This window comes from Taurulus bubalis, assembly GCF_910589615.1.
Source record: "Taurulus bubalis genome assembly, chromosome: 17".
In the NCBI taxonomy this organism is placed as follows: domain Eukaryota; kingdom Metazoa; phylum Chordata; class Actinopteri; order Perciformes; family Cottidae; genus Taurulus; species Taurulus bubalis.
The window spans coordinates 22,909,667-22,920,541 of NC_136605.1; the positions used below are offsets into that span (position 1 = coordinate 22,909,667).

The 10,875-nt window shown below is 45.6% G+C and overlaps 1 protein-coding gene across 1 annotated transcript in view; it reads right to left on the bottom strand.

Annotated features, from left to right (window-relative positions):
- LOC306750330 (uncharacterized protein) overlaps positions 1-10,875 on the bottom strand; it is a gene marked incomplete at both ends in the record, with an annotated part of 25,493 nt that continues 14,618 nt past the window's right edge. Inside the window, 18 exons of the mRNA XM_079233739.1 lie at positions 1-177; positions 255-363; positions 919-1,127; positions 1,204-1,327; positions 1,943-2,031; positions 2,139-2,267; positions 2,351-2,512; positions 2,762-2,974; positions 3,049-3,261; positions 3,458-3,706; positions 3,796-3,948; positions 5,748-5,852; positions 7,477-7,683; positions 8,150-8,294; positions 8,962-9,174; positions 9,699-9,870; positions 10,515-10,638; positions 10,707-10,844. Coding sequence (XP_079089865.1) covers positions 1-177; positions 255-363; positions 919-1,127; positions 1,204-1,327; positions 1,943-2,031; positions 2,139-2,267; positions 2,351-2,512; positions 2,762-2,974; positions 3,049-3,261; positions 3,458-3,706; positions 3,796-3,948; positions 5,748-5,852; positions 7,477-7,683; positions 8,150-8,294; positions 8,962-9,174; positions 9,699-9,870; positions 10,515-10,638; positions 10,707-10,844 — 2,931 coding nt within the window. The remainder of the gene's footprint in view (positions 178-254; positions 364-918; positions 1,128-1,203; positions 1,328-1,942; positions 2,032-2,138; positions 2,268-2,350; positions 2,513-2,761; positions 2,975-3,048; positions 3,262-3,457; positions 3,707-3,795; positions 3,949-5,747; positions 5,853-7,476; positions 7,684-8,149; positions 8,295-8,961; positions 9,175-9,698; positions 9,871-10,514; positions 10,639-10,706; positions 10,845-10,875) is intronic.

Genomic DNA, 10,875 nt, shown 5'->3' on the forward strand with positions numbered 1-10,875 from the left:
CTACCTCAGCTTGCTCCGGAGGGACGCCATGTCGCGGCTCAGCCCGTCGTTGGCCTCCGTGGCCTCGTCCAGCTCCCGCTGCAGCTTCCTGCGGGAGGCGGCGACGCGCTGCGCCTCCTCCTCCGCCTCCTCCAGCTGGTGCTTCAGCTGCTTCACCCGCACGTTGCCCTTCTCCGCCTGCAGGGCACAGAGCACGGGGTTGTGGTGAAGGCGTCCTGGAGGTTGTTGGTTCTTTCCTCACGCTCGCCGCTCACCTGGTCCTTGTACTGCTGCGCCTGCTTCCTCTCGTCCTCCATCTGGATGCTCAGGTCCTTCACTTTCTTCTCCTTCTGGCGCAGAGTCTTGGCGTTGGACTGACGCTCTCTGCACATCAACACATGTTATTCATGCAATAGTTCTTAGTAATAACAATGAGAACCATAATACTACTACTACTACTACTACTACTACTACTATTATAACAATATTAAACGTACATGGTTGAACCAGGATTAAAACATGTAAAGAACTTTGTGACTTTGTTTTGAAAAATGCTGTATAATAATAATAATAATAATACATTCTGATAGTTATTATAATATTCATATTAATATTAATAAATCTTACCTTATATTAACAAAGTTATAAAATGAAACACAAATACATCATTTAAGATAAAAATCTAGAATTATCTAGAATCTTTTTTAACCAATTTTATTTCTTTGTTTATTATAGTTTATATAATTTATTGTGACTATATTGTAGCGTTGACTAAAATATTATATATGTATATAATATTTAATGACTCAGTAGTTGAAGAAATAATAATAGAAGAGCTGGTGAGTTCACAGAAGATAACATCGATGTATTTTCCGGTCCCGTCTTCGTAAGTTGGTGATCTACCTTCGTGGAACTCCGTTTCCCACAATGCACCAGTACCTGCTCTCCACCTCCAGCTGCTCCTCCGCCTCCCTGAGCTTGGCCTCCAGGCCGGCGATGGAGGCCTTGAGCTTGGCGCGGCCCTGGCCCTCCAGCTCCTGCAGCTTGGCCTTCAGGTCCCGGGTCTGCCGCTCCAGCTGCTGCCGCGCCGCCTCCCGGCTCTGGGCGGCGCCGCGCTCCGCCGCCAGCTCCGCCCCCAGCTGGTCCACCTGCACAGCAGAGGTCAGGACCGCGACCCGGACACCCCCGTCCCCATGCGGTCTAGTCCGGCCCCCGGGAACCTACCAGCTGCTGGCTCTTCCTCAGCCGCTCGTTGAGGCTCTCCGTTGAGGCCTGCTCCTCCTCCAGCTCCTCCTCCAGCTGCAGCAGCTTCACGTCCAGGCGCCGCTTCTCGTCCGACAGCAGCGACCTGAGGAGAGAGACGGGCTCTGCTATCGGCTTCACCACGAGATCAAAGAATACACGAAACAATCTCATGAAACGGAAAGATTCAGATTGAATCGCTACTATTTTCTGACAGTTTTTACAATCTGATGACTCGTGGCAACAGCAACACATGTTGAAATCTAACTATTCAATAAAAATCCCCAAACTGGTGTATTTATTTAATTATCTTAGACTCTTGAGCATCAGATACCTGCGAGGTAAACAATTCTAAATCGTATCTGAACAGTTTTCTCACCTGTGTTTATGATGTAAGGACGGGAGAAAAGAAAAGTACTTTCATATTTTTTTTTATCGGTGAAACAGGTGAACAAAGTTTCACCAGGTGAGTTTTTAATTGTACTTGTACCTTTGTGTTTAGAGTGCATGGAGAGATGAAACGTTGTAGTTGTTTAGAGCTGGTGGTGCACTTCCGCCCCGTGTGGGGAGAGATAGTATTACAACAACAAACATTCGGAAAAAAAATGATCCTGATCTAAAAATAAAAAATCCTCTTAATAAAGCTTTTCTTTCACCTGTTTTCACAAACGAAAAAAAGTAACTTATCACCATCTTTTCTTTTCTCACTACTTCCACTCACTTCCCAGAGGCGTTGCTGGCCAGCTCCTCTGCCAGCTCGTCTCTCTCCGTCTCGGCCTGCTTACGGGATCTCTCAGCAGCCGCCAACATCTGGAAGTAAGAAACACAAACTATCAAACTATACACAAGTAAACACAGCTGAATCTCTTTGTGTCATAGTCAGCGGGAAACAACAGGCTTTTATTTTGAAAGCGCACCTCGTGCAGCTGGACCACGTCGGCCTCGATGGCCTTGGTTCTGCGCTCGGACTCCCTGGCCGAGCCCAGGACCTCCTTCTGGGCGGCGCGCGAGTCCTCCAGGTCCCTCTGCAGGTCCTTCACCTGGCCCTGTGGGCGGAGTTCAAACACACGTGAGTAAAGAAACGACAGGAAGCGACTCGCTCGGACGTCGGCCTCGGCGCCCGGCGGACCTGGATCTTGCGGAGCTGCTTGGCGGCCTCGTCGCGGCCCCTGCTGGTGGCCTCCAGCTGGTCCTCCATGTCCTTCAGCTCGCCCTCCAGCTTCTTCTTGCTGCTCGACGCTTGACCTCGCTGCTTCCTCTCCTCCTCAAGCTCCGCCTCCAGCTCGCGCACCTGGGGAGGGTCAGCCATCTTGTTTTATACTTTCTTATTTTACAACACGGGTCAAAGAAGATCCGAGTCTACAGGTACGACTCTTTGAAGGAGGAGGATGTATACGTGTCTGGTTGCGGCCTGTCAATCACAGTAAGCCCCGCCCTAAAGCCCACCCTGCCTCGTGGTCCACTGGATCATCATCTGATGGTCCAATGGACACAAGGCCTGAACCACCGGCCCGAGACTCGACCTAGAACCCCGTGAGACCTGCTTGAGCAGCTGCTTCCTCTTCTCCTCGCCCAGCTGGTCTCGGGCGAGGAGCTCCCTCTCGTGCTGCGCCCTCAGCGCCTGGGCGTTGACCTCCAGGCGCAGCTTGGCGTCCTCGGCGACCTGCAGCTCGTCCTCCAGCTCATCCATCTGCGCCCGCATCTCGTCCACGCAGGCCTCCAGGCCGCGCTTGGCCTTGTCCAGGTCGTGGACCTGTTGAGCAGATGGAGGTCAGGACGCGGCGCCTGCAGCTCAATGTGACCGCGGACCGTCGCGCCTCCTCTTACGCTCTTCCCCACGTCGTCCTTGGAGCTGATGAGGTCCTCCATCTCGCCCCGGAGCGCCTTCACGGTCTTGTCCGCGTCCTCCAGCGCGTCCTGGTTCTCCTCCAGCGCTCGGGCCAGAGCCAGAACCCGCGTCTCCTTCTCCCTCGCCTCCGCCTCCGCTCGGTCGCGCTCCTCCGCGAACTTGCAGGAGACGGAGCGCTCCTCCGCCAGCATCTGCCGGGCCAAGGAGACTTCATCACTACTTATCTTACTAATAGTTTAAGGTCCAATACTGGTTTAAGATGGTCTAACACTGGTTTAAGACATCATACTGGTGTGATACTGGTTAACACTGGTTTAAGACTATTAAACTGGTTTAAGACATCATGCTGGTGTAATTCTGGTTAACACACCAACAGGCCCGTCCCACCTGATCAAACTTCTTCTGCTTCTTCTCCAGGTTGGCCACGAGCTGCCGCTGGCCCTCCAGGTCCATGAGGACGTCCTCCAGCTCCTGATCCTTGCGGTTCCGGCTCTTTTCCAGCTTGTCGTAGGCCGACGCCTTCTCCTCGTACTCGCCGTTGGCCGCCTCCAGCTCGCGCAGCAGGCGCTTCTTGCCCTCCTCCAGCAGCTCCACCGTCCCGGACGCCTCGTCCAGCTTCTTCTTGTAGTCGGACAGCTGAGGGGAAGCCAAGCGGCGAGAGCTCGCGTGAGTTTGCATCCCCGTGGTTTGGGTCTGCGGCGGTCTGGAGACCTTCAGCGACTGACCTGCATGCTGAGGCTGGAGACCTGGCGCTCCACGGCCCGGCGGCTCTCCGTCTCCTCCTCCAGCTGCTCCACCAGGCCGCTACGGTCCTCCTCCGCCTGGCGGAGACGCCCCGACAGGTTCAGCTTCTGACGGGTCTCCTCCGACAGCAGCTCCTGGAGGAGGAGACGAGGAGACGAGGGGAGATGAGGAGACGAGAAGACGAGGAGACGAGGGGCGACATGAGGAGAAAGGGGGTCAGTTGGGAAAACAAAGACACACAAAACAACCAGAGAAAGATGCAAAACAACTACAAAGAGACAATAAATAACCAGAAAAAGAGACTCTTTAATGCTCATTGTATTTTAAAAGGAATAATTGCATTTACCAAATAAAGAAGAAGTTCAAGGTCTCTTTGACTCTGCAGTGAAAATATCTATTCAGTGAAATATCTGAATGTCTTTGAGTTTGATTGACACATTTCTTTGCAGACATTCTTGGTTTCCAGAAAATGTTTCCTCTCAGCTTCTGAGATTTTCTGTCTGATTGAAGTTTCTTGACAACTATTGGAATGATTGTCGTGCAGCTTTGAACATTCTTAGTTTAACATGCGGTTAACATTGAACACATGTAACACACACCAACAGGTGTAACACACACCAACAGGTGTAACACACACCAACAGGTGTAACACACACTAACACATGTAACACAAACCAACAGGTGTAACACACACCAACAGGTGTAACACACACTAACACATGTTACACACACAAACACATGTAACACACACTAACAGGTGTAACACACACCAACAGGTGTAACACACACTAACACATGTAACACACTAACAGGTGTAACACACACCAACAGGTGTAACACACACTAACACATGTAACACACACTAACAGGTGTAACACACACCAACAGGTGTAACACACACTAACACATGTAACACACACTAACAGGTGTAACACACACCAACAGGTGTAACACACACTAACAGGTGTAACACACACTAACACATGTAACACACTAACAGGTGTAACACACACTAACAGGTGTAACACACACTAACACATGTAACACACTAACAGGTGTAACACACACTAACAGGTGTAACACACACTAACACATGTAACACACTAACAGGTGTAACACACACTAACAGGTGTAACACACTAACAGGTGTAACACACACTAACAGGTGTAACACACACTAACACATGTAACACACTAACAGGTGTAACACACACCAACAGGTGTAACACACTAACAGGTGTAACACACACTAACAGGTGCAACACACACACTAACACATGTAACACACGAACAGGTGTAACACACACTAACACATGTAACACACTAACAGGTGTAACACACACTAACAGGTGTAACACACACTAACACATGTAACACACTAACAGGTGTAACACACACTAACAGGTGTAACACACACTAACACATGTAACACACTAACAGGTGTAACCCACACCAACAGGTGTAACACACACTAACAGGTGTAACACACACTAACGGGTGTAACACACACTAACAGGTGTAACACACTAACAGGTGTAACACACACTAACAGGTGCAACACACACACTAACACATGTAACACACACTAACAGGTGTAACACATACTAACACATGTAACACACACTAACAGGTGTAACACACACCAACAGGTGTAACACACACTAACACATGTAACACACACTAACAGGTGTAACACACACTAACAGGTGCAACACACACACTAACACACACTAACACATGTAACACACACTAACAGGTGTAACACACACCAACAGGTGTAACACACACTAACAGGTGTAACACACACCAACAGGTGTAACACACACTAACAGGTGTAACACACACTAACACATGTAACACACACTAACAGGTGTAACACACACCAACAGGTGTAACACACACCAACAGGCTCACGTTGCCCTCTGAAGCTCACCTGAGCGTCCTGCAGCTGAGAGGACAGACTGGACACGTCTTTGCTCAGCTTGATGTTCTTTCCCTCCGCTTCGTTCAAAAGACCCGTCACACTGTCCAGCTCCATCTGAGGAGACGAGGACAGAGGAAAGGACAGAGGAAAGGATGAAGGGACAAAGGAAAGGAGTCAAAAGAGAGGTAGTAAAAAATTAAATTTTGTCCGATATTTTCTTCTCACACTATATATAAATGTATAATATATATACAAATAAAATTACACATAAATACATATATACATTTATATAAAACAATATATATATACAAAATATATATCAATAAATATAATTTAAACAGTATATAATAAATATATACAAAATAAAATAAATACAAATAATAATATATATATGAATTAAATTAAAAAGTACAATATACATATATATAAATATATATTCATGAGATTAATTATAATGGTGCTTCAGTATCAATTCATTATCCTTTTTTATCCCTTTTTCTGTGTCACTTCCTGAGTGTGTTTCTGTTTTAATTCATGAGCTTCTATGTGGTGTAGTTTTAATGCATTAATATTCCATGTTAATATGTTGTAGTTTTAATTTATTAATATTCCATGTTAATATGTTGTAGTTTTAATGCATAGTATCCGTGTTTGTATGATGTAGTTTTAATGCATAATATCCGTGTTATGTGTTGTATTTTTAATGCATAATATCCGTGTTAGTATGATGTAGTTTTAATGCATAGTATCCGTGTTAGTATGATGTAGTTTTAATGCATAATATCCGTGTTATGTGTTGTAGTTTTAATGCATAGTATCCGTGTTAGTATGATGTAGTTTTAATGCATAGTATCCGTGTTAGTATGATGTAGTTTTAATGCATAGTATCCGTGTTAGTATGATGTCGTTTTAATGCATAATATCCGTGTTATGTGTTGTAGTTTTAATGCATAATATCCATGTTATGTGTTGTAGTTTTAATGCATAATATCCGTGTGAGTGTGTTGTAGTTTTAATGCATAGTATCCGTGTTAGTATGATGTAGTTTTAATGCATAATATCCATGTTATGTGTTGTAGTTTTAATGCATAATATCCGTGTTAGTATGATGTAGTTTTAATTCATAATATCCGTGTTATGTGTTGTAGTTTTAATGCATAATATCCGTGTTAGTATGATGTAGTTTTAATTCATAATATCCGTGTTTTGTGTTGTAGTTTTAATGCATAGTATTCGTGTTAGTATGATGTAGTTTTAATGCATAATATCCGTGTTATGTGTTGTATTTTTAATGCATAATATCCGTGTTAGTATGATGTAGTTTTAATGCATAATATCCATGTTATGTGTTGTAGTTTTAATGCATAATATCCGTGTTAGTATGATGTAGTTTTAATTCATAATATCCGTGTTATGTGTTGTAGTTTTAATGCATAATATCCGTGTTAGTATGATGTAGTTTTAATTCATAATATCCGTGTTTTGTGTTGTAGTTTTAATGCATAGTATCCGTGTTATGTGTTGTAGTTTTAATGCATAGTATCCGTGTTAGTATGATGTAGTTTTAATGCATAGTATCCGTGTTAGTATGTTGTAGTTTTAATGCATAGTATCCGTGTTAGTATGATGTCGTTTTAATGCATAATATCCGTGTTATGTGTTGTAGTTTCAATGCATAATATCCGTGTTTTGTGTTGTAGTTTTAATGCATAGTATCCGTGTTTGCATCCAGCCTCACGCTGGTCTTGGACACGCGCTCCCCCAGCTCGGTCCTCTGCCGCTCTCCGTCGCTGCAGCGGCCGTGCAGCTCGTTCAGCTGCGCCTCCAGCTTCTTCTTCTTGTGCTCCACGTCCTGCTTGGCGCCGGCCAGAGAGCGCAGGTCTGCGCTGAGGTCCGCAAAGTCCTTCTCCAGGCCCTGCTTGGCTTTCTCCAGACCGGCCCTCACCTGGACGAGACACGGCCGCAGGTGAGGATGTTGTTAAGTTAAACAGAGAGCTACCAAATGATCGGTGGTTCGAGCCCCGGCTCCGCTAGTCTTAACCAAATGATGGTTTATGTTCAGGTCTAAAGGCGCACTTTAAACATCTGAATGTGAGATGCAAATCTGAAGTATTAAGGATTAACAAACAGACAATCTCCCTCAATGTAGTCAGCTTTAAATGTTTAAATGTTCAACATAAAGCCATATTATAGTTTATTTGAAAACTGCAGAATTAGTTTCAATTCAGCAAAATGAATTCAGCAAAAATGCAAAACATATTTTTCTGTTTTCAGCTCTCCAATTTGCAGGTTTTATTTTGTTTAAAATTTTATATGTAAGAGTGTGTGTGTGTGTGTGTGTGTGTGTGTGTGTGTGTGTGTGTGTGTGTGTGTGTGTGTGTGTGTGTGTGTGTGTGTGTGTGTGTGTGTACCCTCTTGGCCTGCTCCAGCTGCTCCGTCAGCTCCTCCACCACCTGGCTGTGTTTCTGTCTCAGGTCTTGAACCTGCGCCTCGTGGCTCCGCCCCTCGTCTTCCATGGCTTTCTTCAGCGCGTTCACTTCCTGCTCGCGCTTCGCTCTGCCGGTTACACGCCGTAAACACGCCGTAAACACAACGTCACGCGACACATCCAAAAGAAATGCAGAAGTCAGAATGTAATTATAATAAAAACTGGGCCGTATAAACTACGTCTAAAGATTTGGTCTATATGACTGAACCATTGAGGAGGGAGCAGCCGAGAAAACACTTTCCACACTTTGGAAATAAACGCTGAGAAGTTGATACGTTTTAGGTCAAAGTCAAAGTTTAGGACATTTCTTAAGTGTTTTGCTTTCTGACTTTTCTGTTCTTACTGAACGTTTCTATGCTTTGTTTATACTTATTTCAAAGAAACGAATGAACACATTTCTAGTAAACACAATATTTAAAATGTGCTTTTGTGTTCTTCTGTATGCAGGAAATCAGTTTCACAGATCTAGTCGACATCCTTCACTTCAAGCGCTTCATCGATTAAACTCTGAGACTGTGGACCAATCAGAGGTGGTTTAACACATGGATGTGGTTTAACATGGATGTGGTTTAACATGGAGGTGGTTTAACATGGAGGTGGTTTAACACATGGATGTGGTTTAACATGGAGGTGGTTTAACATGGAGGTGGTTTAACACATGGATGTGGTTTAACATGGATGTGGTTTAACATGGAGGTGGTTTAACATGGAGGTGGTTTAACGCGGAGGACGGACCGTAGCTCCTGCTGGGCGGCGGTGGTGTCCAGGCTGTCCTCCAGCTCGGTGCGGAGGGCGTTCAGCTCCTCTCCCAGATCTCTCCTCGCCGCCTCCACCTTCCCTCGCGCCGCCCGCTCCGCCTCCAGGTCCTCCTGCAGCTCCGACAGCAGAACCTCCAGCTCCCGGACCCGCTTCACCGCGGCGCCCCGGTGGTTGCACTCCTCCTCCAGGCTGGGGACGCAAACCAGGTTTTTACAAAATGTCAAGTAGAGTCATTTATGTAGACTTCTACACAACCAGAGGAGTCTCCCCCTGGTGGTCAGGAGAGAGAATGCAGCTTCAACACATGAAGCATAGACTTCTACACAACCAGAGGAGTCTCCCCCTGGTGGTCAGGAGAGAGAATGCAGCTTTAACACATGAAGCATAGACTTCTATACAACCAGAGGAGTCGCCCCCCTGGTGGTCAAGAGAGAGAATGCAGCTTTAACACATGAAGCATATACTTCTATACAACCAGAGGAGTCACCCCTGGTGGTCAGGAGAGAGAATGCAGCTTTAACACATGAAGCATAGACTTCTACACAACCAGAGGAGTCACCCCCTGGTGGTCAGGAGAGAGAATGCAGCTTTAACCCATGAAGCATAGACTTCTACACAACCAGAGGAGTCACCCCCTGGTGGTCAGGAGAGAGAATGCAGCTTTAACCCATGAAGCATAGACTTCTATACAACCAGAGGAGTCCTCTGCTCACCGAGCCAGTGTGGCCTGGAGCTCCTCCTCCTTGGCGGCCAGCTGGGCTCGGGCTTCAGCGAGTTGGGCCTGCAGGTCGGCGTTGTGATCCTGGAGGTCGGCTAGCTCCGCCTCCACCTTCCTCTTGGCTTTCTCCATGTCCTGACGGCCCTTCTCCTCCTTCTTCATACGCACTGCACGAGAGAAGACAACTGTTACAGCTGTTCCGGAAAATTATTAAGTATGTAAGAACTCTAAATGTTATCCTTAAAGGTCCAGTGTCTGGCGCCATCTAGTGGTGAGTTTACAGCCACACACTGTACCTTTAAGAAGAACTCATCAGAAACATGAACTCTTTGAAATCAGATTAATTATGTTCATTTTACAATATTATATTTGTGTTATCTGTAAATCAATTAACTTATTCTTCAAAAATCCAGAATTAAGGGTAAAAATGACCATTATTACTATAATATAACTGTTTTACATTCTACCAGATACATTCCATTTGAGTTCTGATATTATAAAATATTTAAAATGTTCTAATTGTAATTATATATATATACTTATATAACTAAATATATATAATATCATATACTTGTATTATCAATTAATTAATTAGTTAACAAATTAATGATGGTAAAAAATACCAGTATGATTCATTAACTAATACATCAAAGTGTGTTTCTACAGTTAAAGTTATAGAGAAACTCGTCCCTTGTGCAGAAGCTTCTTATGTTTCTTCAGTACATGAATACTTTGTACTCGTTGTATTGCGTGCATAAGGAACATGATGTCATCACGTGTGACTCCAGTGAGTGTCTGAGGTGTGACTGACCCTCCAGGTCGGAGATCATGGACTCGTGCTTGGTCTTCAGCTTGCTCAGGTTCTTGGACTTCTCCTCCTCCTCGGCCAGGTTGGAGCTCATGTCCGCCAGACGCTCCTCCATCAGCTTCCGCTCCTGTGGAGACGTTCACGCTGGAGTACAAACCGTGAGGTAAACGCAGCGACGCGCCGGACGCCTCCTACCTTCTGCAGCTTGATGTTCTGGTCCTCCACGATCAGGACCTCCTCCTCCAGCTTCTTCACCTTCCCCTCCACGGACGCCTTCTCCAGCTGCAGCTTCTGGCGAGCGTCTTCCTCCTCCGCTATGTGTGTCTCCATCATCTGCAGAAGACACCGTTCACTCAACAACAAC